General features: G+C 51.0%; 1 protein-coding gene across 3 annotated transcripts in view; it reads left to right on the top strand.

Moving 5' to 3' along the window:
• MTCL1 (microtubule crosslinking factor 1) overlaps nucleotides 1–27,604 on the top strand; it is a 123,018-nt gene that overhangs the window by 51,492 nt on the left and 43,922 nt on the right. For all 3 annotated transcript variants that reach the window (XM_040970590.1, XM_040970592.1, XM_040970591.1), the window contains exons 4-5: nucleotides 19,713–19,772; nucleotides 25,324–26,664. In XM_040970590.1, the coding sequence (XP_040826524.1) occupies nucleotides 19,713–19,772; nucleotides 25,324–26,664 (1,401 nt within the window). The remainder of the gene's footprint in view (nucleotides 1–19,712; nucleotides 19,773–25,323; nucleotides 26,665–27,604) is intronic.

Here is a 27,604-nt window from a genome sequence, read left to right as displayed (position 1 = left end):
AAAAAATAGCTTGGGGTGGACTACAGCTGCAAGCAGGTGTGTTACAGTACCACAGATACCCCTGGCTGGGGACAACCTGATGCTTAAGTTCAGTTTTGGGGTGGGCACTTCACTAAGATGCTTGAACACTGGACTTTCTGTGGTGGTGGCTCCCTTGAGCATGGCACCTGTGAGCGGTACCTCATGACACTCCAAGTGCATTCCTGCTGTGGGCGCAGGACTAAGCAACGGCTCAGTGTGGCAAGTCTCCCAGGACACGGTCCGGGACTCGGCACTTCTAATACCAAGCCAGGATTGCACATGGACTTGGGGGTTTTTGTTTTGATATGAGAACACCAGGGTTTAGTCCCAGAGTCTCTCTCTTCTCACTGCTGCAGCTTGCTAAGTGCTGGGCTGGTCATGAGTTCACTTTCTAGCCCTGACCTTATTGTAGCATATGCACTTGTTACTCTGTATGGGGGGGACAGATAGAGCCAGCCGTCCTCTATGCTAGAAGCGTCAAGGACATCATGCACGTTTTCCCCCACGTCCCTCCGGATCACCTCTGTCCCAGAAAAACGTCTTCCTTAGGCTAGGGCAGCTGCTTCTGAGAGATCCAGGCCAAGTCTCAGGGGCCCCCCTGATAGCGCTCCCCATTTGTGATAGATTTGGACTATTTTTAATGGCTGAGCCATCCCTACAGGCCAAGTCTGCATCCCCTTGGGAAGTGTACAGCTCTCTGAGGTCAGTGGGGAGTGTGTTCATGGGGCGTCCATCGGTCGTGGGGCAGCCCTGCCTGTGGTTTTTGATGTGTGGGAGTGCAGGTGATCTGCTGAGTTTGTACCGAGAGACCTACCATGGGTGAAGTGAGGCAGAAGACCCATCTCCTCAGAGAAAGACTCAGAGCTCTTCCGCACATGGGTGCTGGGTCCAGGCAGTTCTGAAGGTTGTCAGACAGGGGGGTGACACCTAGGCTTTGTCACAGCTTCAGTGCAGAGCAAGGTGAAGTTTCGGCCTTTGCCGGCCATGAAGAAGACTCGTGTGTGTCCAACGCAAAGAGACTCGAGTTCCCACTGAGTTGGAGTTAATAAAGCCAAACTTTGTGCAGGGACGGAAAACTTTGAGACTGTAGAGGGGAAAGATGAGAGTGGGGCTTTGTCTCCTTAAATGGTAAAATGATATTTATTCAGAGTTCAGGCAGTGACAGTTTTATGCAGCTGAGAACTGTTCACAAACCCGAGTACTGTTTTTTTCTTAAAAAAAACCAAAACCAAAACCAAAACAAAAATCCCCTGGGCCCCTAGAGGAGCTGAGCTGTAGTGAATCCCAAGTGGTGTACTGAATGGGTGAGGTCTTTTCTTTAAAAAACAACAACAAAAAAAAAGATTTACAGAGAAAGAAGGAGAACAGAGAGAGGTCTTCCATCTATTGCTTCACCCCCCAGATGGCTGCAATGGCCAGAGCTGAGCTGATCCAAAGCTGGGAGCCAGGAGTTTCTTCCAGATCTCTCACATGGGTGCAGGGGCCCAAGGGCTTGAGCAATCTTCCATCGCCGTCCCAGGCCCTTAGCTGGTAGCTGACTGTCAGAAGTGGAACTGTGGGGACTTGAACTGGCACCCAAATGGGATGCTGGCGCCACAGGCAGAGGCTTAGCCTGATACACTATGACACTGGTGCAAAAGGCTTCTTTCTTTAAGAAAGGTTGGCTTGTGCATCTTATCGAATGTACAGAAGAGAATCAGAGGGCCAGGCAGGGAGAGCACGAGTTGCCCACACAGACTGGTCAGAAGCAGTGAGAAATACCTTAGGCCCTAGTGGGGATGTGGAATAGGAAGGAGGCATTCGGCCTGCAGGTGTCTGAACCGCCTTGCCTTGCACAGCACAGCTCAACACACTGAGGAGCGCGTTTGCAGCTACACATAGAAAAAGGAGATTGTTTGCATTTTTCAGTTTTGTTGAGGAATATCCTAGTAAAGATTACGTGATAAGATTTCAAGTTTCTTTAAAAACAATGTTTATGGGTAGGTGTCTGGCATCGTTGTGAAGATGCAGCTTGAGATGCACATTATCTCATTGGAGTATTCGGGTTCACGTTCTGACTGCTGCTAACTGTGGCTTCCTGCCAGTGCTGAGCAGGTGACGGGGAGATCTGGCTGAAGCACCAGGCTCCTGGCTAGCCAGCTCCAGCTCCAGCTATTGTGAGTCCTTTGGGGGTGAACCAGCAGCGATCTGTCTGCTTGCCTTTCCAATAAAACAAACATCAGTTTTTAAAAATAGAATGATTGCATTGAAGAAAGTAGTGAGCTTTCATTGTCTTCTTTTTTGATTGTTGTGATTAAAATAAAGACACATGTTCCTTCAACATAAATAAGCTTTTCTTCCCTTGGCTAGTTTTAGAGCTACAGATTTGGCTGAAAAAGAATTTAAAGACTGGCTCGGCAGCTCTTAATGTGCAAAAGTGAAGGTGAAATAGCTCAGCCTCTTCCATGACCAGTAGTGACTGGTGCCGTGGATGGGTGGGGCCCACTCTTGATCCTTTGGGGATCATGGCAGCTGAGAGATTTTTTTTCCACATACCAAACCTTGGCTCAGTGTGTTTCCTGGTTGGAGCTTATCTCACCACCCCATCCCCCCCAAAGGTTCTAGCCTTCACTGCCGAATCTTAATGTCTAATTTCATAAAACGCATGAATGGGCTCTCTTGGGCTGTTGAATTCTGTCTGCAAATTCGTCATGCTTAACACATATTTGGATGCACTCTCCTCTCTCTCCTTTAAAAAAAGAAAGATTTATTTTATTTGGAAGACAGAATTACTGAGGGTGGGGAGGAGGCTGAGTGAGAGTTTTCATCCATTGGTTTACTCCGCAAGTGGCTGCGATGACACAGCTAGGCCGAACCAAAGACAGCAGCTTCTTCAGCGTCTTCTGCATGGCTGCGGGGACCCAAGGACACAGGCCATCTTCTGCTGCTTTTCCCAGGCCACTAGCAGGGAGCTGCTTAGGAAGTGGGGTGGCCAGTCTGGCACCCTTATGGGATGCCAGCATCCAGGCAGTAGCTTTACTCACTGTGCCACAATGCCTGTCCCTCGCCTTTCTTAAGGCCGGAGACCCCAAGACAGTAGAAACTAGAAAAAGTTGCACCAGAAAGCAAAAGTATGTTTGCTGTAAATTGTGCTGGTAGTTTGGAAAACTAGGGGACCAGGTTTTCAAAATAGAGATGAGGACTGAATACATGAACAATATGACTCTCTCCAAACAAATTTCTCCCCGTGTCCATCCACTTCTTGTAACTAGTGAAGTGCAACTGAAATCCTTCTGCTGAAATACTAGTGCAGCAAAAATAATAGTAGGGGCATGGAGGAATAAGAGGACAAGAGGGAAGCTGCTGTCTTGCATTCTGCATTTTCCGGATCATTTGTGAGGAAAATTGCTCGTTGGAAGGACTTAAGTAGCAGATCGCAGACACATAAGCTGCCCAGTGCTCTTAGCTTCCCTGACGGTGTCTTAGCAGACCCCATGTGTGCCCTCCGTAAAGTGCATCTGAATGTCTTTGTACCCACGGGCAAATGCTTGCTCTTCTCAAAGCAGAAGAAAATTCCGCAGTGTCGAGCTGTCTGTCAGAGCCCAGCGCCGTCATCCCATCTTGGGCTCCGATGCACAGAGGCACAGGGGTCTGCGGAAGGAGTGCCGCCGATCTCCCAGACGCTGCTGGATCGCAGCTTTGTTTATGTTGCAACATTGCATGGTGATTCCTTCCATGTGGCAGGAATGCACAGTGTAACCCCCTTTCTCCGCTCTTACTTCTTCTTGAGTCTGTTTTCCCCCAGCGCACTCTGAGACCCTTCTCACAGGCAAGTGGAAGAGGTCCTTATTTGTGGCACGCGGCCTGAAAACTGTCTGGTGGGAAGAGAAGACGTTTCAATGAACAGAATGCCATAACGAGGCCGTTATGACCGGGAAGTTGTTCTCGCAAGGACTTTTGAAGAAGTATGTAATTGACATAAATGTCCAGTGATCAGCAATGACCAACTGTTGTGATAAAGGATTCCTATTTCTGCCAGGAATGCAGAAAGCACAGACCTGTGTTTGGGGCTTCCAGAGCTTAGAGAGGGAGGCATGAGAGACGGGTACACATCGGGGGAGCTGTGTGTGTCCTGGCAGAGAGGCAAGTAGCCTTCTCCATGGGGAATCCTTGGGTGCTTGCTCATGGGGTCTAAGTGACCTGGAGGACAAGGTCAGCTACCCTGTGGGTGCCAGTGCTACAAAGTAGGCTCAAGGTCCCACATGCCCATTATTGTACTGTGAAATCCATTCTAAAGACAGGGGTGATAAACCCACTAGATTTGGGCTTCGGAGATGGGGTGTGTGCCCATCCTGGGTGGGTGAGCTCCTTCGCCTGAGCCTGTTGCCTTTCATATGACAGGAGAGCAGCAGCACCTGCTTCCGAGAGGTGTCGCTGGGGTGAGCGATCCTGCAGAAATGGAGCAAGTGGTGAGAAGCGAAATGCAGGCAAAGCATGTACATTGTTTCTGAAGAGCCTGGGGTGAGCAGTTCGTTATTTCATCAGGGGTCTTCTGTGACCCACCAAAAGCCAATGCCAGGGTTTCGAGCTCTTAGTAGACACAGAGGACAGCGGGATGGTCAGCTCGAGCTGCCTGCAGGAATATAGCGTGATGCTTGGCATTTTCCTTCTTTATTTCTCTCTGTCCCTTCTGACGTCCTTTCATTTTCTTTCTCCCTGTATTTTCATAAGAAACAGTGGTGTGTGTGCACATGTAAAGGAAGATACTATAGAAGGTCTTTATTACTCCCAGCAAGTTTTCAGTTTTTGTGACCATAAGGGAATCAAAATTTCTCCCATGAGTATTTCCTGTAAGTTTAGACACAGATAAACTAAGGCATGAGAAGTTGCCTACTTCTTAAGAAGAACTTATGGGTGTGATAGTTGATTAAATTGGACTGACTTGACCTGTCAATGGAGCAGCAACTACTTTGGGAGGTATAATAAATATTTAAAATGTATGCTATCATTAAAAAATGAAAGGTCTTTGAAAGAAAAGCTTGCTACACACTTGGTTTCTGTTTAAAAGCTGCCTTCAGACCGTTTATAAACAGTATGGGTCCATCTGAATGTATATTTTACAGATTAAAAGCAGTGCCAGTTTAATCTTGGTGTGTTGGCCATAAAAGGAGAGGGAGAATGTATAGCTATAAGCTTGGAAAGTGCAGTAAATCATGGATCATATAGTTCCGTACACATGGGAAGTGCAATAAATCATGGAGATCCAAAAATACACACCCTAGCAACCGCTAGGTACGGTTTTGTTTAGGGTGCTGTTTGTGACTTTAAAAGTAGACTCCTATGGTTGTGCATGTTTTTCTTACTGCAGTAAATATACATGATACATAGGGCACTGCTTTAATCTCCTTGAAGCTTGCGGTTCAGTGGCATGAAGTATCCAACATGCACCACAGCCATAACGAATATCTGTTTTGTCTACGGCCATACCACCCTGAATGCGCTCGATCTCGTCTGATCTCGGAAGCTAAGCAGGGTCGGGCCTGGTTAGCCCTAAGATGGGAGACCAATATCTGTTTCAAGAAATTGCCCATCATGCAGTAGGAGCCGCATACCCATCAAGCAATTCTCCATAGTTCCCGAGACCCCCCTGCCTCCCACCCTGGCCCCTGTCAACCTCTAGTCCCTGTTCCATCCCTATGAATTTGTTTATCCTAAGTGTCTTAGGTACGTGGATTCATGCAGGATTTGTCTTTTCTGGCTCATGTAACCTTGGAGGATATTTTCAAGGTTAACCCATATTATTGGAATTTCATCCCATTTTGTCTGAGGAAGAGTCTTTCGTATGGTTGGCCACATTGTGTTTGTCCATTCATCTCTTGATGGACACCGGATTGCTCGCACCACTGGCATGCAAGTATATGGGATCCCGTGCTGCACGCGTTGAAAAGATGTCTTCCTGCACATTGAAGCTTCCGGAGAGACTGTGAGGACTCGTCCGTCAGTGCCATCCATCTGCTGTCAGGAGAACAAGCTCTTTGCATTGTGCTGCCTTCTTGGTTAACACCAACACACACACAGTGCAGACAGCACTGCACATCAGCCTGGGAGGCAGCCCCACTGCCAAATGCATGGAACATTTGAACTGGGTGAAGATGGCACCATAGCACTACACTCCTTCTGGCCTCCATGACTCAGGAGGATCACAATAGAGCGGCCGTGGTGACCGACCCTGGGCTGCGGGACGGTTGTCAAGGGCAGATAGCCCACTGCCAAGAGACAGTGGAATGAGAAGACACCAGGGCGTGATGGGAAGGACTGCTGAGCTGTGTGAGCTGAGGTTTAGTGCCAGAGAGGTGGGAAGGAGACAGGCGGGAGGGGCTTAGGCAGACACCAAGGAAAACGGCCCAGTCGGGGGCCACCTGCTGTCCCTCAGCTGCCCCCCCCCACTGCCTCACCCTTCCGTTTGTGTGTATTCCTTCTGCTCTCCATCGGTTTTGTTCATAATTATGTTTGGCTAGCTGGAAAATCATCTCCACATTCAGTAGCCTGGAAATCACCTGGCAACAGCACAGAGAAACTCCCCAAGTGCTCGTTCACAACGAGGCCCATTCAGAGTGCCCGCCTTGAGAACAAAACGTCCGAATTCCGTCCCGAGTGAGGGAGGCCTTGCGGCGAGAGGTGCTGCGTTGTTCCCAGCTGCTAGCAAGCAGAACCCAAGTGGTCGGGGGTTGGAAAGAAATGAGACAGAAAGTGCATGCCCAAAGGGAACTGTGCTACGGGCGGGGTCACCTGGGGACAGGCACCAGGCCAGCGGGCTGGCAGGTGGCAAGCCGTTCCACAGTGCTCTCAGCTGGATGGCCAATGCCATTCTTGTTCTTAGCCCACCTGCCTGCTGTGGAGGCCAAAGACTCCCCGGCCACGTCTTCTCAGCCCTCCCCCAGAGCCCAGGCAGGAGCCGTGGCCTGCACCAGGCTTCCTGTTCCCTTTCCACTTCCCTTCCCTCTGATCCATGCCTTTACTCACCCTGTGGTCCCGAGTCCATCTCTCACAGCTTTTAAAGATTTATTTATTTCCATTGGAAAGACAGATTTATGGAGAAAGGACAGAAAGATCTGCTGGTTCACTCCCCAGATGGCTGCGGCTACAGCAGCTGGGGCTGGGCCGAACCGAAGCCTGGAGCTAGGAATTCAGTCCAGGTTTCCCATGTGCGTGTATGGGCACATGCGCTTGAGCCACTGCTGTCCCAGGTGCATTAGCAGGGAGCTGGCCTGGAGGGTGGAGCAGCTGGAACTCACATGGGATGCCAGCTTAACCTGCAATGCCACAGTGCCAACCCCCTTTTACGCATTTTTTTCATGTCAAGTGGACATCTTGTCAGTCCCAAAGGGGAGTGTGACTTCTGTGGTCCTCAGATCTCATGCAAGCATGTCTATGAAATTACTTCCATTGCAAGGGAAATCTGACCCATTTACCTCCCTGAAATGGTACAAGTAAGACTTTCTTATTGTGGCAGAGAATTTTTTTTTTTTTTTTTGGTCGGACTGGTAAAATTTCTCCTCTGTGTTACTTAAGTGACAACACTGAGATGTTTTTAAACACACACTTGGAGGAGCTGTGATGGGAAGGTCAGATTTTTAGATCATTGGAGTGCAGAAAATAGGCAGAACCCATCCTGCTGGGAAAGGCTGCACACTTCCTGTGCAGAGTGAAACTTTCTCCAAACGCTGGTTTTCTGCTAGTGAGAGAAGGCAATTTAAGTGATCAATGGTTGCTCTTTTTCTGTGCTTTACCAACACCCAGTTAAGAAGGGCGAAGAGCGTGCGAGAATGCTCACCAGGGAAAGGTTCACGCTGCTCGGTTGTCACTTCCTCAGCATGACTTTGCTGAATCCTGCCAGGAGCTGCTTACGTTCTGCAGGTGTTATCAGCCCTACTTCGAAGTATTTGTTTTTCACTTGCATGAAAGACACACCCAGAGAGAAAGTCCCTTCCGCTGGTTTGCTTTCTGAATGCCTGGAAAGGTTCCAGACCCCGAGTCAGGAGCACAATCCAGGTCACCTGTGTGGATGGCAGGGCCCCATCGCTCTGTCCGTCATCTCTGTGTTAATGGGAAGCAGGAGTCAGGAGCTAGAGACGCGTCAAGCTCGGGCCCTGCGAGGTGGGACACACAGGCATTTTGGCTATTAGGCTCAGTATCCACACCTAGTGCTATTTAATTAATTATTATTATTTTAAGATTTCTTTTTATTGGAAAGTCAGATATACAGATAGGAGGAGAGACAGAGAGGAAGATCTTCCATCTGATGATTCACTCCCCAAGCGACCAAAATGACCGGAGCTGAGCCGATCCAAAGCCAGGAACCAGGAGCCTCTTCCAGGTCTCCCATGCAGGTGCAGGGTCCCAAGGCTTTGGGCCGTGCTTGACTGCTTTCCCAGGCCACAAGCAGAATGCTGGATGGGAATCAGGACCACCAGGATTAGAACTGGCTCCCATATGGGATCCTGGTGTGTTCAAGATGAGGACTTTAGCCACTAGGCCATTGGCTGGGCCTTCTTATTATTATTATTTTAAATATTCATGAGGCGGAGAGGGAGAGATGGAGTACTCTCTGTCCTGGTTTATTGTCTAAATACTTGTAATAGCAAGGGCTGATTCAGGGCCAAATTCCGCAGTCTTAACCTCAATCCCAGTGTCCCACATGGATGCAGGAACCCAATTACCTGAACCATCAGCCCTACCTCCCACAGTCCACGTCTGGGGGAGGTGAGAACTGGGGGCTGGAGTTAAGAGTTGAACCACCACTGGGGCCTCTGATGCCCTTCGACACGTGTATCTGTCATCTTACCCGCTAGGCCCAACTTCCGCCCTCATTCCTACTTTTACATAAGGACACTGAGACCCCGGGAACTCAAGAAGCCGCCCACGGCCACAGACCGGAGGGCACACTGAGTTGGACCTGTGTTCTTCATTCTCTTTTCCTTTTACCTGTGTAGCTGACTAACTTGGAGAAGATGTTGGCCTGCTTTTGGAACATACTTGGTTATCCAATGTCATGCAAGCTAGAATTTTAATTTTCTTTTGAAGGCGTACTCTGGAGGTTTTCAAAACCCAGCCCAATTTTGAGATGAGAGATCATGGTGGTTATAACTCAGAGATTTTTTAAGGAGTGGAGGGCTCAAGGAAAGAATCAAAGGAAAAGCCTGGTGGACGGAGGCTTGTGGCCAAAACCTTGTAGAGCTGGGTTAATTCACCTCCGGCCGGATGCAAAAACCCTTCCCCCGGCATTGTCCTGTCCACCAGCCACTCGCTATCGCCGTCTTCGGAGGACTCTAAGCACCAGCTTGTTTTCTGAAGCACAGGTTTGTCCCCCAGTGGGTGTGGTGCCCACTGAGTCAGATGGATGCAGAGAAAGTAGTGGCTACAGCTGTGACTGCTGCTGCCTGGGTCCACCTGTGAATGGATGGGGATGCCAGAAGGATGGAAACACAGGTAGACTGCAACAGAGACACCTCCATGCTTCTGCCGTCCCAGCGAGGGAGCAAGAAATGACTGGACAGATGGGCCATGTTCAGATCCTGGTGGTCACAGGTGCCTCAAGGGTGGCTATGACATGGAGCAGAGGACACCCTGGGGTGAGGTGGGTTCTTCTCCCACTCACTCTTAGGTGAGGCAGTTATTCTCTGTGACCCCCACTCAGCTCAGTGGAGTGGCCATGATCCTCATCCCTTCACCTGGGGCACAGTGGTTAAGGGCCCAAGTGCAGGGAGGGCCCCATGGTAAGGCTCTGTGCGCATGAGGGACACTGCTCCCACGTTCCCTCCGAGGGAAGCCTCCATCCTCTGTTCCCGTGAGAATGGCTTGACTGCCTCACACACACAGGAAATCTGAAGGCACACCAGGTCTGAGAACATGGGCTTTTGTCCTTGACTGGATGATAACACAGGAGCTGGCAGGTGGGCTTATCAGGAATGGGCTGTCTGTACCAACTGAGAACGGCCGCACAGGCTCCCCTCACCCCCAGGAAGCGGAGGCGAGCCTTCAGGCAGAGGGTACTTCCTCATTAAGCCCCTTCCCTCCTGTGGGCTCAAAAACAATTAGAACCCAGGAGGAGCACACAAATGGATTTACACAGAGCCCCAGGAGGAGCCACCCTAGTAAGGATGCTTGAATCTGTTGCAAACCCTTCTGTGAACCCACATGAGGTCTTCCAGATGCCTATGGGTTGCAAACAGCCAAGCTATTGGGTTTTGTTGTTGTTGTTGTTTTGTTTTTTTGGTGTTGTTTTGTTTTGTTTTTTCTCCCAGCCAGAATTTCTTGTGAGAAGGTAGTTGTAGATGTGGTGTCATCCGGAGCACAAAAATCAGACTGCTGTGGGTGCTGGGGCAGATATCCGTTCGTGAGGAAGGCGCAGCTTAGGGGCACTGCAGCCCTGGCCTGGAGCAGGTGCAGGCCAGGGTCCATGTGCGTGAGGGCAAACTCCCTGTCCCAGGGTTGATTCAGGCACTCAGTGGGGCAGACATGCTGGAGCTGTTTGGGAGAGAGGAGCAGCTCTGTCTTCCACCAGGCTACTGGAGGGGCACACCACAGGCCCTGGGCTGAAGCCAACCACCAGCTGCATGAGAGCCCAGGCCTACAGGCCCGAGTTGGGGTTTGGAGACTATAGCATGAGTCAGCTGTGGCTGTGTGCTACAGCAGGAGCCTCATGTGGCGAGTGTCTTTTAGACCCTGTCTGCAGTGTTGTGGCCCGTAACTAGAATATGCTTACTTGTCTGGGGTGTCTGCCTCCTTAGGATGCACTCACTAAAGTATGCAATGATTTTGGTGCTCAGCATGCAAGGCAAGAGCTGTGTTCTATGGAACTTCTGCTCCTGGTGCCAGCCGCCTTCCTAGGCGAGGGCTTGGCGGGCCGCAGCTCTGGCTGGGCAGGTGCCAGCCGGGGTAGTTCCTCCTTCCTTCACTCAATGCCCATCCCTGGCCCCGAGGCCAGGCATTGTTCTTGCATGATGCTGTCTTGCTCCCTGGTTCTGTTTTCCGGGAAGCCAGGTTATTTCCAGCCTTCCCTGCCTGACCCTAGAAGGCCAGGAGCAGCCGGATCCTCCCGTGGCAACTGCAGGACTCCTGGCTTCCAGGGCTGGCTTGGGCTCCACTGCCAGGGAGTGCCCGGCCCTCCCCCAGGCGGCTGAGTCACCCTCAGCTCCCCAGTGCAGCCTGAATGGAGCTGATGGGGACTAGAGAGGGAGTTTTAGGCTGCTTAGGAAACCATGGGCCAGCCTTCTCCCCACCCCCACCTCTTTGCCCAGCTCTTCCCTTGTTACGGTATGCCCTAGTGATGCTCGGTGAGAGGAAGCCAAGCAGCCATTACTGGGAAATGAGAACTGCTGAAGACTGCCCCGAGGGACTTGACGGCCTTGTTGCAGGATGCCAGGCAGGGGCATGTTGGAGATTTCGCAGCTGTTTGGTGGATGATTAATGCAACTGAGCAATGGCTTCTACAAGGAGCTTGGGTGGATGCAGGTCAGGGAGGCCGACAGGGAGCGATTCGGGCTCGCCTGGTGGGAGGGCTGGCTCCTGGGTTAGAAGGCTGCAGCTCAGGGAGGCAGTGAGCTCCCAGAGATCCATTAGCTGTCTGCCGGTGTCTGTCCTTCAGGCCACGCTTTGTCGGCTGTGCTGAGCTAATCCTGCCCGGAGGCTCCTCCTAGAATTCAGTTTCATGTTCATTTCTGTCCCGCCGCAGCACCCAGGGGCCTGTCAGTCTGTTCCACTGGGCCTGGAGGTGGAGTTGGGTGGGGCAGAGGTTTGATGGGGATATCCGAAAGTTGTCCAGTTTCTTTGTTCTTAAACAAAGGAAAAAAAACCCTTGCAATTGGAAAGACAGCGATAGATACAGATTTGCTTTTACTGTTTGGGAAAATACAAAGAAAAGTTTATAAAGTCACTGCCATTCAATGGCATGTTGATTATATCTGATAGTGTTTTGGTTTGTTTGCTTCCATACATTTCCTTCTTTTTTATTTAAGATTTGTTTTATTTTTATTGGAAAGTCAGATATATAGAGAGGAGCAGAGACAGAGTGGAAGATCTTGGATCTGTTGATTCACGCCCCAAGGCACCCATATGGGATCCCCGCACATGCAAGGCGAGGACTTCAGCCGCTAGGTTACCGCACCAGGTCCATCTTCCAAACAATTCTGAGACAAAACTATTTTATCTTGTTGAGGTCCTGTTAAGTTGATGACTTTTTTTTTTTTTTAAACAAAAGATTTATTTATTCTTAGTTAAGATGGAGACAGCTTGTCAGTCCTCTGGTTCACTCCCCAAATAGCTGCAAAGGCCAGAACTGAGCTGATCCAAAGCTGGGAGCTAGGAACTTCTTCTAGGTCTCCCACATGGGTGCAGGGTCCCAAGGCCTCATGCCATCCTCCACTGCTTTCCCAGGCCACAAGCAGGGAGCTGGACGGGAATTGGAGTAGCCAGGGTACAAACTGGTGCCTGTATGGGATGCCAGGACTGCAGACAAAGGATTAACATGTTATGTTACCACTCTGGCCTGAGATTGGAATTTTTTTGGAAACATTTCCAATATCAAACGAATTTTCAGAAGCTTTTTCTTTTTAGCCAAATGGAAAAGTTAGGTACGTAATACTTCTCAACATTTTATTATATTTAAATATAATAAAATTTTTTTTTTAATTTAAGCAAAATTTGAGGAATTGGGGGAGGTGGGCATTTGGCATGGTGGTTGTGACACTGCTCAGAGTGCCTCGGTTCAAGGCCCAGCTCCACTCCTGGTTCCAGCTTGAGAGTGGCTGCGGTCCTGCCACTCACGTGCAAGACCTGGATGGAGCTCTGGACTCCCCTCCGTGGGCTGGCCCATCCCTAGCTGTTGGGGAGTGCTTGGGGGGAATGAACCAAGTCAGAGGACAATGGAGGGGGTGTGTGTGTGTGTGTATTTCAGTATCCTTACCTTCAAAATTAAGTAAGTAATGAAAAATGAAAAGGGAATTATAGTGACCACACACATGCGTTATCTATGCTGTACCCCAACACATTACTGTTCGTGAAGTATAGCTCTTCATCCGTTTGTCTATAAATTCATTTTCCTTTTTTGATGCATCTAAAAAGAAATTCTAGATACTTAATCACTCTAAATACACACTGCTAACTACAACTCAATTTTTGTTTACATTTTTCTGGAGTTAATTTATGTGCACCGAGGTACACAGTTCTTAAATTAACATTCACTCAGTTTTGACAAGTGTGTGTGTAAACTTTTACAATTCTTGCGGCATAGTCTGTTATTTATAACCATGAAGTCGGAGAGTTTATTGGGTAGGATGGCAGAGAATCATGGAATAGTATCCACAGTAGCTTGGAACTTTCTCAAAATATGTTTCGTTCAAAATTAAAGGTGCTAAAGATTTTTTTTTCACATTATATGCGTCTGAAAGATGATGCGAATTTTCTCTGAGAAGGGATCTTTAATCTCAATGTATTTTGAGCTTCTCAGCTTTGTTTCAGCTGGCTCTTACTCTTCTGTATGATTTCATTTTTTCCCTCTTGGATGGTGTTTCCTTGCGGTGGACTGAGCTAGCCACGTTGTGCTTTGAAAGAATCAGCCAGTGGCCCTCACCGCTGTCACTTCCAGCTCCTGTGTGAACTTGAGGCCACTTACTGGTCAGCAGCTGAGCGGGTTGGTGGTAGCTTGGTAGCACCTGAGCTGTCTTATGGGCACTGTTGCTGAGCGCCTGTGTGTGTGTGTGTGTGTGTGTGTGTGTGTGTTGCAAGGTGGGAGCCTCAGTTTGGGGAGAGGTACTTTGTTTCTGGTGCAGTTGTCATTATAACTTGGCAGCAATCGTCTCAATCTGTTCATTTTGTATGTGAGCCATGATTTATGGCTTTTATTATGTTTAGCATTTTTTTTTTGGTCATGTGGTTCATACTGTTTTAAGTAGCAATTTTCTAATTATTAAGCTTCAAGGTACAGTTCTTTCTTTATTTTAAAGTCACAACTAACAGGGCTGAGCCAGGCCCAAGCCAGGAGCCAGGAGCTTCATCCAGTTTTGCTACATATGTGGCAGGGGCCCAGAAATTTCTGCCATCCTCTGCTGCTTTTCCAGGCTGTTAACAGGGAGCTGGTTTGGAAGTACAGCATCCCAGGACTGGAACCTATACCCATATGGGATGCCAGCCTCACAGGCAGCAGTTTAACTCACTGTGCCACAACGCCCCCCTCCCCATAATTAATTATTTGAAAGGGAGACCAAACAGAAACAAAACAAAAGCCTCCTGTTTGATGTGTTACTCCTCCAGTGGCAAAGATACAAAGGTTGCAATGAATCAGCCTGCATGTATTACAAAGCAAGTATGTGTTCTGTCCCCCAGTGTGCTTGGTCATCGCTGCACCCTCTGTGTTCTTTTCCCAGGGGAAAGGGATGTTTGATGGACAGGCTGTGCCCTGCTCCTCTTGGGGCCGAGGCCAGCCCTGAGTGAGTGGCTGGTTGGCCAGATGCTGGCCTCTCCCCTCTCAAAGCCCCAGCTTCCACCTTCCTTCAGCCGAAGGGTGTTTTCCTCCTTTTTCCTCCTGGCCTTGGTGATGTTTTGTCTCTGGTGACATTTTTCTGTCTTTTCCTAATAAGGATTCCTGCTCCCCGCAGCCTCGCATGCTTTCAGAAATGACCCGGGTGCCAGCAAATCCTGTTCCCGCGCCACAAGGACATGCCATGTGCTACCATTCTTGTGATGGTTCTCAGTGCTCTGTGCCAAAGAAAGGCAGTTGGTGGGGAACCTCAGCTGTGGGGAACCAGACACCTGGAGGAAAGTGAAGAACTTCTGCTATCGGGGCAGCTGGGCTCTGAGGGACGGCCCCAGCACCACAGGCTTGGAATTGAGCTCGGGTTGGTGGTCAAGTTTAGGGGCCCTGGAAATGTCTCCTGGCTTGTCACAGTGTCTCAGTTGGTGTGTCTGTGATCATGCCTCTCCAAGGGGACATTAAGTTAGATGCTGTGTTAGCTTTGGCTCCTGGGACAAAATCACACTCACTTTAATGGTAGCCATTGGCTTTACGCAGGCGTGGAGGGCTGCAAGGTGAGGGCCTTGGTCCTGCTGGCTTCCACCAATTCCTCGCCTGGTGGAGGAGGATGCTTTGCTGTCTTCTGCAGCAGTGTCACCTGGGGCTCCTGCAGGCCTGCTTGTGTCCCCAAGGTCTCACCTGAACCCCATCACTGTTGGGGGCTTTGGTCCATAACAGCTGTGCCAGGAAAGAGGGGAACCTTGGATCTGAGATGTGCCTGACCAGTACTGGTGAGCCATGGAGGTACTTTCTGCCATGGAGGGTTGTCCTGGGCAGCTAGTAACTCCCTTCAGGAAGCAGGTGAGAGCTGGTCTGCTGGCAACCCTTGAAAGGCAAGGGAGAGGAGGAAGAGCCTCCGGAGAAGCTCAGAATTCAAGCCACTCACTCCAGCCAGCACCTAATTGAGGACTTTTAACTCAGACCCAAGACTCGTGGCCACCTCCTTCCCCGTGGGAGAAGACCTACGCACCTTCGTTTTCTGAATCGGATTTTGTAAAAGCACCATGCTTTTTAAATAATTAAGATTTGCAAATCCCCAGCCTGTATCTGCTCCCTCTTTCCCTTACTGATTCATAATTTAGTGTCTTGGTGCTTACTGGCTGCCTTTTGTGGCCCGCCTAACTTCTAAGCCCCAGGCCTGATTCTGAGCCTCTTCAGCAATTGCAAACTTGTCAATTTTCCTGAAACCACTTGGAGCAGATTAGCTTAGCTTAAAACGAGAAACATTAGGAATTGGCCCGTAAGGATAAAGAATTTGCCTAGCTTCATGTTTTATTTAATCATATTCCATACTTAAGCAAATGCATTGGCCCTAGATGGATCCAATCACTTCGTTTTTTTTCCTTCTTTTTAATAATATTGCAGAGATGACTTGCTGGCAGTTGACCAGAATAAAAATTATAGGCAGAATTAATCTGCAGGCAAGTCCTACATTCAGGGTGCAATTTATTTGATAATCTGCATTTGCCTTTCCTTCCATTGGCTAGCCGAGTCATCCAAAGGAATAAACTGGGTGCCAGCGGTGCCCACACAACTCATCCTGCCCCCAGCCTCACTCCCTGGGCTTGCTTGGCATTCAGCCAGGCTCTTGGCAGGTGAGCCATGCCCGAAGCACAGTGATGGCCACTTGTGCCTGCTGGGCACTTGGCCACGGCATATGCCTGGGTACCTGCATCATAATGGGGTACCTGGCCTGGTTCCCCAGCCCTCGGGTAGGTTTGGGTGTTTTTATCTGACCACACCTGTAAAGATTGTATCTGAAGGATTGTCCTAATAAAAATAATACCTGTGGACAGGAGGAGACCCAGGGAAGAAACTGGAGAGCTACATCCATGTGGTGCCGCTACAGGTCTGCAGAGATCAATGGACAGTCTCTTGTATCTGAGTTTTTAAGTATTAGTTTCCTGACTTTGTGTACTTTCATGTATTTTTTTTAAGATTTATTTTTATTGGAAAGTCAGATTTGCAGAGAGAAGAAGAGGCAGAGAGAAATATCTTCCATTCGCTGGTTTACTCCCCAAATGACTGCAACAGTTGGAGCTGAGCGGATCTAAAGCCAGGAGTCAGGAGCCTCTTCTAAGTTTCCCTTGAGAGTGCAGGGTCCCAAGGCATGGAGCAGCCAGGACATGAACCTGCGCCAATGTGAGATGCCAGTTCTATGGGTGGGGAGCAGCTTCCTGTGTCATCTGTAAGTAAGCAACAGCCATTATCAGAGTGCCTGGGATCTGGTCCCCGCTCTGCTTCGGATGCAGCTTCTTGCTAAATACACCTAGAAGGCATCGCCCAAGCACTTGGGTGTTTGGTGATACAGAGACATGGATGGAAATCCTTGCTTCAGCCTAGCCCAGTCCTGGCTGTTACAGCTACTTGAGGGCATGAAGTAGTGGATGGAAGCTGCTCTTCCTTGCCTCCTCTTGCCTCCTCTTCCGCTCCTTTTCACCCTCATTTCCTTTCCTCCCCTCTGCCACTCTGCCTTTCAGGGGTAGGGAGGAAGATAAAACAGCCTCCAAGGCAGTGAGTATAGAGCTTGCACTCTGCCGGCCTCCCTGAATACTGTCACCCCCTACTGTCACACCCTATGCACTGAAGGAAACAGAGTGTCTAGTGGTGAAGTGACAGCTAGAAGCAGGTGCAGTTTCTGAAGTCTTTGCAGAATCCACAGCCTCTGGTGGAGAAGACAGGCTGGGCAGGGTGGAGTCCTGGCGCCCCCTTGGATTTGTCATCGCCTGGCTCACGGGCCATCAGCTGTAGCCCCGAGTCCTGCCAACAGGTTCCACACACAACAGAATGACCAGTCCTGGGGCATTTGTGGGAAGGAAGCCTCCTGACTTTGTTCAGTGGGAAATCTTTATTTTTTAATTAAAAAAAAATTTTTATTATATTTTGACAATATTTACATAGTTAATTAGGGTAAAAAGGTTCAAGGGCTACAGGAAAGTGGGTAAGATTATTATTTTTTCCATATTGTTTCCTTCATGTTTGAAGTGGGGTATTAAGGGAGAAGGCCCACCCAATTTCCCACCCTCCCCAGGTCTCAGATGTAGGACATGCTCTGAGGTTCTTGCTCAAGTGGTTTTTCAGTTATGAATCGCTGTCAGTCTTGCCACTCCAAGCACGATGAGATCTTTGATGAATCCACTGGTTGGCATAGTCCATCATAGAGTCTCCGTTTGCCCCGTATTTCGCTGCCAACATATAGCTGAGATGGTTGGTTTACCTGTTCTGTCTTCTCTCTTTTCTTGGATAGGGTTCTAAGTCCAGCATTTTGATTGGGGAGATCTCCAAAAAAACTTTGTCTGAGGTGTTCTCAAACCAGATTCTTGTATGTGCTAACAAGTTCAGGGCCTGGCACAGTCCATCGCCCCAATTAGCTGGTTGTTGCAATTGCTGGGTTGGTTCTGTTTTCAGTCCCGACTTCCACTGGAACCAATGGGTGTTGCAGTCCAGCCTGGTTCTGCCTCAGTGGGAAATCTTATGTGAGAAAGATGTCTCAACGCAGTCTAAAAATCTGAAGTCATTGTGACCAATTTTCTCTCTATATATGTATATATGAGGATGCTTTAAAATGTTTATGGGAACATGACATTAAAAAATAAGCCTGCTTTGGTGCAAAACATTTTGAAGTGTATTTTTTTTTTAATGTAAAGTCAGATCTGCAGAGAAAAGGCGAGACAGAGAGAAAGGTCTTCCATCTGCTGGTTCACTCCCAAAGTAGTCACAATGGCCAGAGCTGAGGCGGTCTGAAGCCAGGAGCCAGGAACTTCTCCCACACAGATGCAGGGTCCCAAGACATTGGGCCATACTCCACTGCTTTTCCAGGTCACAAGCAGGGAGCTGGATGGGAAGTGGAGCAGCCAGGATATAAACCAGAGCCCATATGGGATCCTGGCATGTGCTAGGCAAGGATTTAGCCGCTAGGCTCCACACCGGGCCCCATGTGTTTTTTTGTTTGTTTTAATATAATATGCACCTCCTGTGAGCCTTTTAACGTATCCTCTTGGGCCTGGCATGGTTTCCAGAGCTGCTCGCTGGCTGAATGCTGGCAGGGGGGCTCCGCTTCACCCCTGCTTTCTTTCCTCAGGATGAGCTTAGTCACTTGGTTTTGGGAAGGTCCATAATGATGCCCTACCTGTTTACTCCACTGTCTTAGGTGTTGTAAGTGAACTCGGGCTGTTCCACAGTGCACATGAGGTACTATGTAAATACCACACATTTTACTTAAGGGATTTGTGCATCTGTGCATTTTGGAATCCAGGGGAGAGGGAGTTGTGGAAGTAAGGTCTCGGGGATACAGGCCACCTGTATCCCATTCAGCCCATTGAAGGATACAGCCAACATCATTTCATATGGAAGTAAATTAAGAGCTCTATAAAACCTTTGGGATGCACAGCTTAGAGTGTATTTTTTTAGAATTAATAAACAAGGGCCATCCTTTTTCAGTTTTTTTCTTCCTTTCTTCTTCTTCTTCTTTTTTTTTTTTTTGTTTGTTTGTTTAAGATTCATTGATTTGATTTCGAAGGCAGAATAAGAGAGAGAGATCTTCCATCTACTGATTCACTCCCCAGATGGGCTCCAGGGTTGGGGGCTGGACAAGGCTGAAACAGGAGCCAGGAACTTCATCTGAATCTCGCTTGTAGGTTGCAGGGGTCCAAACAGCTGAGCCATTTCCCACTGCTTTCTCAGCACTAGCAGAGAGCTGGATTGAAATGGAGCAGCCAGGACTTGAAGACATGCCCATATGCAGGCAGTGACTTAGCCCACTGTGCTACAACAGTGACTGCATTTTGATCTGGTTCCTTAGGAAGCATGAATTTTGATCCTAGCCCAAAGTAGACATTCACAGGAAAGTTAGCTGGATTTGGCGATGAGTGCCTTGTGTTCTGATCTGGAACTTGCAGCTTTTTCCCTGGCTTTCTTGCATTTCCCCACTTTTACATATGATCAAAGTCACCTTCTCCCCCCCCCCCTTTTTTTTTTAAACTGAGCTGTTGAGTCCACCATTCTAAAATGGGATTCTGAGGAGTGAAAGCCCGTTGGGGTTCACAGGGCTGGACTCCACTGTGGACTCTGACAAACAGCCCGGCCGGTGCTGCTGTGTTTGGTAACCCCCCCAGTAACCCAGCGTCCCTTGCATCTATTTCAGAGCTCCCTGAAAAGAAGAGGCAGCCGAGAAATGTACAAAGAGAAGAAGACCCTGAACCAGGTAAGAAAAGGGTTTCAAACTAATGCTGCGTCTCCTTAGGAGGAGTGCACCTCACTTTGAGTTTCTGCTGAAAGTCTTGCCCATCGAACCTTCGGAAAGGCATTGGCTGGCAGCACATTGGCCCTTGAGCTCATTCAATGCCTCCTTGGGGTGAACAGATTCTTCTTGAACCCACCTCTTGCTGTGTGTTTGCCATCACCAGGAGGGGTCCAGGACCGGCAGCGCTCAGCACCGGGGCCAAGTGTAGCGATCTTCCTATAGCTGCCACTCTTCACAAACCATTGCTTTCAGTGTTGCTGTTTTAAGTTTGCAAGCTGAACTGAATCTTAAATCATTCTAAGTGAAAGTCACGTGTTCTAGCCCAAGATGGGCAGAGCTGAGTCCTTTGTGTGTCCCCAGCACTCTTCAGGACTTCCCTGCCTCTTCTGATAAGTTCAGCTGGATCCCTTGCTTCTTTCTCCAGTTGATGTTGGGAGTTTCTGCAGCAGAGAACAGAGGGGATATGGGGTGTGAATCCCCTAAACCCAACAGCAGGCAGCCCTCAGAGGAATGCAGGGGTATAGGGCATCGCAGCCTGGGGCCTCACCACCGCCTTTCCTGTCACTCCCCTCCTTACGATGCCTCAAGTGTCTCAGTCTTTCAGATAATGGGGCCATTCAAGGTAGACCAGGTCCCCTTACTCATCTACTCCCCGAGGACCCCTAGCATTCACTCTGGAGTCCCCACAACACAGGGAAACCTGAGTAGGTCATGCCATCACCACGGGGTGCTGTTTCCGGCTCACCGGCTCCTGGTTAGCAGAGATGCATTCCATGGAAGAAGGACAGCCGCCCCAGTATGACACACAGATGCACCTGTTTGTGGACAGGGCCCGGGGCTGCTGGGCTGTGGCTTGGGCGAGCGCCGGGGAATGTGTTTCGTCGGCCCACTCGGGCTGTGGGATGATTGAGAAAGGAGTTTCTATTCAGCAGAGTGGCGGACTGGAGCGCCCTGGGAACTTCAGGTCGGCCACCAAAGCCCAAAGGAAGCTGGCGCCCCGGCGCAAGGTAGGCATGCCGGCAGTTGGCCCGCGCGGGGGCTGGCTGGACAGCGACCTTGCAAGGCAAAGAATATATTCGGCTCGTGATATATTTCTGTTGCTTGGCAAGGCCTTCCTGGCTGGTGGTGATGGTGGTGGCCCCGTGTGTTTCTTCCTCCATTATATGCTTGCCCTCTCTGCCCACCACAGGCATTGTGCAGAGTCGGGCTGGACCCTGTGCTTCCATACTGCCCTGCCCCCGGGAGCCTGCGCTGAGCTCTGGATTTGGCCTTGGCTCCGCCCCCTGTAGTCTTGGCAGGGTGTTAGAAAGGCTACAGCTGTAAGATGGGCATCCAGCCACACTCTGGGGGGGCCAAAGGCCTGCTTCCCCGTCTGATCCCCGAGGGGCTTCCCCTGAACTCGGCGCCCTCTTGCACTTGGCGAAGCCCGGTGGTCACAGGGCCTTGCTCCAGGCTCCTGTGGCCTGCAGGGCTGTCCTCAATTCAGAAGCTGCTTGGTCTTGGTGGCAGGCCTGGCAGTACATGCATGGGTGTGGTGTGGCAGTGGTAGCATGCTTTGTGCCGCAGTAGAGCTCCTGGTGTGGTTTGTGTGGTTTCTTTCTTCAAGGATCAAGAAGACTTGGGGGACCGTTGTATCAAGCCTCAGGTAACTGGCAAAGCCGGCCCCTCTTAGGGTCACAGAATGAGGCTCTTTGCACTGAGCCCGGTTTAGGGCAAGCAGGTGGTGGAGGATTGTCCTGGCTGTGGTCAGCCTTTGGGGGCAGAGGGGACATGGTTTGAGATTCACGGAAATTGTGTGTTCTAAGGAATTTTGTCAGCATGAAGGGGTGCATATAGGCATGTAGAGCTGCTAGAATGTTCATCTTCTCAGAGATGCTTGCACCCCAGTTTCTGGTTCCCCTTGGGAGAGAAGCCCCAGCCCCCCTAGAAGATAGACACCCTGTGAGTCTCTGATCCTCACTCTTGATTTGAGCTAGAAGCATCCTGCCCTGTGCAGGCCTGTGCCCAACCCTGCCTCCCTAGCGTTGCCTCCAGTGCTTCAAGGCTTTTCCAGTTACAGAGCCCATGACAGTCAGGTTAGGATATAAATCCCAACAGGTGGTCCTGCCCATCCCTTGGCCTGGCAGAGGTGCTGTGGTGGGGGGATGGGATCGCTGGGGTAACTGTGCAGTGGACAGACACCAGCTGGCTAGTGCATCCTCTGTCTTCCCTCATCCCAGTCTCCCAGACGAATTCCTGTGCACAGAATGTCAAGTCTGCCTCCAATGATGGGTCTCTTAGCTTCTCTGAAACTTCACTCCTTCAAGTGAACTACCAAGACCTAGCTGTGGATTAGGGTTTCTTTTTTTTTAAGATTTACTTTTTTATTATTTTTTTATTGGAAAGGCGGCTATTCAGAGAGGAGAGACAGAGAGGAAGGTCTTCCGTCCGATGATTACTCCCCAAGTGAGCGCAACGGCCGATGCTATGCCGGTCCGAAGCCAGGAGCCTCTTCCGGGTCTCCCACGCGGGTGCAGGGTCCCAAAGCTTTGGGCCGTCCTCAACTGCTCTCCTGGGCCACAGGCAGGGAGCTGGATGGAAGGGAAACGGGGCTTCCGGGATAGAACCAGCGCCCATATGGGATCCCGGGCGTGCAAGGCAAGGACTTTAACCACTTGCACCACCGCGCCGGGCCCAGGATTAGGGTTTCTTAAACATTTTCATTTAACCAAAATTGAAGAGGTGATTTTGACTGTTGGAAAGTTCTCAGAAACAGGTTGTTTAAAAGGAGCATGCCGGAGGGGAGGCGGGGAGCTTTAGCTTAGCAGGTTAAGATCTGCAGAGCCTGAGGTAGGGTTTGAGGAAGGGGAGAGGCCCCATGAGAAAAGACAAGACAGAAGGTGTTGAAATCAGGCAGGCCAGAGGGCTCCTCTGAGAGAGGAACAACTCCACACTTGTCACTGTGGCTCTGCTTTTACTAGTATCAGTTTCATGCACTGATGGGTCCTTTGTTTGTGGGCTCATCACTGTCCCAGCCTGGAGGGTCCTAAGTGGATTTTGGCATGCCCAGAGGGAGGAGGAGAGCGGAGCCGGTGGTCAGTTACTTTAGGCATGTATGCTGCCTGAGGTTCTGCCCTTGCCAGCCTCGCAGTATCACTCTTAAAGCTTTAGTTCTCAGACACCTGGCAGGGGTCTGTCTTTCCCTAATGGCCTCTGGACTCATTATTTCAGGAGTAACACCTGCCTCCCGTAGCATCGGCTTGTGGCAGGCTGCTACCTTGCTTGCAGAGTTCCTGCCAGTACCAAGTTCAGTCATGCACTTGGCTCCTGTGCCCAGCTTCCAGCTGGCCTGCACCTGGGAGGCAGTGCTGATGGCTCAAGGGATGACATGCTGGCACTCGGTTGGGAGAGCTCCGATGAGTTCCCGGCTCCCAGCCCCGGCCTTGGCCACAGACAGGCATCTGGGGAATGAAACCAGCAGATGGTGATGCTCTCTTTCTCTCTCTCTGTATCCCTTAAATAAATAAATAAAAATGAAAGCACAAAATAAAAGTAGAAGCAGTTTGGCCTTTTCTAATAGATATTTAATATTTAATAAATATTTACTGAATGAACTAAAAAAAAAAACATGCCTTTCCTTCAGTATTGGGATTAAACCAGTGCCCATCTTCCCCAGTGCATGGCTTTTATATAGTTCTCTCTCTTTTTTTTTTTTTGGTTGCAAAAAGGCGTCATTCCTCCTGTGACCAGTTGACCCATTGTGTTGGGTGGTTGTGAGTGGGGCAGATAGCAGTCAGTCTCAGAAATCTGCTTCAGCGAAAACCAAGCCAAATCGTTAATGTGATTAGTTCTCAGAACTCACGCCACGTGGCATTTGCATACTAACTCTCCTAATGTGTAAAGGAAGGGGAAAAGCACAGTTTTTGCCACATTAATTGCATTTTGCACATAGAAGACATTGGGTTTAGCAATGTACTATTTACAAACCACCTTGCTGTACAGTATCGCGTTTGACCTTCACAGTGACCTTGTGGTTGATGCTGTAGACCTAAGGAGCCAGGTTCTCTTGTGCCTTGTACAAGTCTGGCAGAGAACCCCAGGCACGCTTGTCTAACCCCAAGTTCAGTAGGACTGGCTGTGTCTCCACACAGAGGGTGGTGCTGGGAGCCCCACAGCTCAGAGAGTGCTGGGGTGTGTTTCCCGGGTGAGAATGGGCAGGCTCTGAGATGGTGGATTTCTCCCAAGTGTTCCAGGTCTTAGCTAATTCCTGACTTTCTGTGAATCTGCGCTGAGGGAAAGGTCCAGGTAAGGGGGAAGGAGGGAAGTTGGGAAGCATGGAGGGAGATTTTCCTGTTACCTTCTGCCAAGCAGTGTGTTGCTGTAAGATTGTAGCAAGGAGTGAGCCATGCACATTTTCCTATGGTGAAAGCTGGAACACTCATGAGGGCTGATCTGCATCAGGGAGTGGCCAGACATCTGTGTAGGGCTTGTTGAGAAACCTTCCTGCCCTGGGGCTCCCCACACAGAGCTGCAGAGTTGGAGGATGGAGGGAAGAGGAGCCATGGTTGACATCCTGGTTCCCCAAGTCAACCTTTCTGGACCTGATAGCCTACCAGAGGGCAAATACCCGTGCAACTGGTCATCTTGCCTTTTGCTGAGTGTAAACTGTCTGTACCAATCCAAAGGCATTACTTGTCACTCGTGGGAACCCACGTGGGCACGGCAGAGCTGACTTTGCAATTGGTCCCTGGAGTACCTGCTTGACCTTGGCGGGGCAGCATGGCTGTTAGCCTCAGCGCCTGGTGTGGGGACCCTCCCGTGTCCTCCAGCAGCTCGCTCCTTGCCCAGGGGCTCTGTTCTCTGCCCTGTGACTATAGCTGAAGAGAAAGGAGCACCCTCAGGTTCTTGTCTGCAGTGGCCCTGCCTGCGAGAGGTTGGGAGCCCAGGGTCAAGGTCGGTACTTGGTCCTCACCCGGCCATCCTGTTCTCTCTGGACACTGTTGGAAGGGGAAGGCGGGTTCATCGGCAAAGCAGTAGAAAGCCAGCACTTGGTGGGTTGCTGGCCATGGAGAATGGGGACTCCACTCTGGGCACAGCAGTGAGGGGCCCCAGGCAGAGCCTGGCTGGCTGCAACGGGTCGTGGTGTGAGGGTTCTGGTGTTACCAGATGCTGGCGAGAAACCAGATCCTGTCCACAGTCATGTGAGGTTACTACATCACCCGTGGGTACCAGGCTTCATTTTCTCTCCCTTGTGAAGATTTCTGTGTGTATGCTTTTTCACCAGAACCAATTCTTCCGTTTCTTACTGCAGGCCTTTCCTGGGTCCCTTCCAGGGATCCTCTCCAGCACATCCCTGCTTGGTGGAAGCCGCTTTTTCCATGTAGTTCTCAGCTTGGCTGGGAGGCCTGTGAGTGTGTGTGTGTGAGTGTGAGTGTGCGTGCGCACACACTGGGCAAGGTTCGAGGGAAGTCAGTAGCGGCAGGAGTATGTGGTCTTCCCAGTAATTTCCTCCCGGGCTGTTCTCTCCCGGCAGGATGACAGTGCTGATCTGAAATGCCAGCTCCAGTTTGCCAAAGAAGAAGCCTCCCTGATGCGCAAAAAGATGGCCAAGCTAGGGCGGGAGAAGGACGAAGTGGAACAGGAGCTACAGAAGTACAAGGCCGTGTATGGTGATGTGGACAGCCCCCTCCCCACGGGAGAAGCCGGCGGGCCCCCCAGCACCAGGGAGGCCGAGTTGAAGCTGCGGCTCAAGTTGGTGGAGGAAGAAGCCAACATCTTGGGCCGGAAGATCGTGGAGCTGGAGGTGGAGAACCGAGGCCTCAAGGCAGAGATGGAGGACCTGCGGCTGCAGCAGGAGCGCGAGGGAGCAGGCCGGGAGCACGTGCCGAGCATTCCCACGTCGCCCTTCGGTGAGTCCTTGGAGTCCTCCACGGAGCTGCGCAGGCACCTGCAGTTTGTGGAGGAGGAGGCGGAGCTGCTGCGGAGGTCCATCTCGGAGATCGAGGACCACAACCGGCAGCTGACCCACGAGCTGAGCAAGTTCAAGTTTGAACCTCCCCGGGAGCCAGGATGGCTTGGGGATGGGGCCTCCCTGCAGGAGGAGCTGAAGTCTGCCAGGCTGCAGATCAACGAGCTGAGCGGAAAGGTGCTGAAGCTGCAGTATGAGAATCGCGTGCTGCTCTCCAACGTCCAGCGCTGCGACCTGGCCGCCCACCTGGGGCTGCGCGCCCCCAGCCCTCGCGACAGCGACGCCGAGAGCGACACCGGCGGCAAGAAGGAGGGCGACGATGGAGACGAGGCCCTCCGCCTGTTGCCACCGCCACAGCCCAGGCGGGAGGGCCCCGTGGGTGGAGAGAGCGACTCGGAGGAGACCTTCGAAAAGACTTCAGGTTTTGGGAGTGGGAAGCCCTCGGAGGTGAGCGAGCTGTGCCCGGCCGAGCTCCTGAGGGCCCGCGAGGACTCGGAGTGCCTGGCGACCGTCAGGCAGGAAGCGCAGAAGCTGGAACGGACTGTGGAGCGCCTCATTGCGGACACTGAAGGCTTCCTGCATGAGGCGGGGCTGCAGGCTGGTGGAGGTGCTGGTGATGGTGGTGTTGGTGGCCGTGACACCCTGGCCTCCTTCCTGGGGCCTGGGGTCCCGGATGAGGGGGAGGAGGGCCCAAAGGAGCCCCGTCTGCTGGGTGCCATCAGTGCCAAGATGAAGGCTTTTAGGAAAGAGCTGCAGGCCTTCCTGGAGCAGGTGGCCCGGGTTGGGGATGGCCTGTCCCCCTTGCCCCACCTCACTGAGTCATCCAGCTTCCTCTCAACTGTGACCTCTGTGTCCCGGGACTCCCCCATCGGGAACCTGGGCAAGGAGCTGGGCCCGGACTTGCAGGTAAGGGGGCTTCCGGCCTCGCCGCCTCCCTGCCATGCCTTGCCCTTCCTCCTCCTCGCTGGCATTGCTGCACTTTTGGGGCTTGCGGTGCTCACGGCTGCTTGGTTGTGACAGGAAAGCTGCATTGCACTCCGTGCCTCCAGCGTCAGCCCCACCCTGCCTCTGGGTCGGGTTTCTTTTTCTAAATTTTTTTTTTGTAAGCTCCCTTTCTTGTGTGCTCGCTTCTTTCGCCTTCTTCTCCTCTTTTTTTTTTTTTTTTTTTTTTAAACTATGTCCCTGTTTGGGGTTTAGGGGCCCCGACCCCTACCCGTTCCACCACCATGAACCAAGGCCGAGCCAATGCAGGGCTCCGTGCCATCCGTCCATCCATCCTTGCTCCCCTATGTGAGGTCTCACATGACCGGCCACTCCTAGGAAGAAGCAAGGAGGAGCGTTCAAACAAGGTGCCAGCTCATGTCACAGGCAGGATAAGTGGCAGACTTGCCCCGCCCCCCGGGCATGCCAATCCCTCACTAGGGTCCTTACCAAAGGGACACGGGGCAGCTTCGAAGCACCCTAGGCAGCCAGGCCCTCCTACCCCATGCCCTGCACTGGAAGATAAGTCCCGCAGCAAGTCGCCAAGGTGGGGGCGGAGCCGAGTGGCGTCCGAGGACTGCTTTCCTATGCCTGGCCCTGGGGTGCATGATCCGACTGATGCCCTGGATTTTGGCTCTGGCTGCTCGACCCACAAGTAAGGAAGGAAGAGCCTTGTGTCACCTTCCCTTCACCAGTAGTGTTCTCGTGGTGGGCTTGGGGGTCATCCATCGCCATTGCGTGCACCTCCTAACCCGTGTGCTGCACCCCCTACCCCGCTGCCTCTCTCTGGCCTTCCTGCTGTCATGGCCCGTCTCTCTGCTCATGCCCATTTGGCTGCTGTGTGGTCCATACACGGCCACTGCTA

This window comes from Ochotona curzoniae, unplaced genomic scaffold (genome assembly GCF_017591425.1).
Source record: "Ochotona curzoniae isolate NIBS_2020 unplaced genomic scaffold, NIBS_Ocur_1.0 scaffold_4812, whole genome shotgun sequence".
NCBI classification, from domain to species: domain Eukaryota; kingdom Metazoa; phylum Chordata; class Mammalia; order Lagomorpha; family Ochotonidae; genus Ochotona; species Ochotona curzoniae.
The sequence above is the reverse complement of the archived record's forward strand: the minus strand, read 5'-3'. Positions and strand labels throughout refer to the sequence as shown.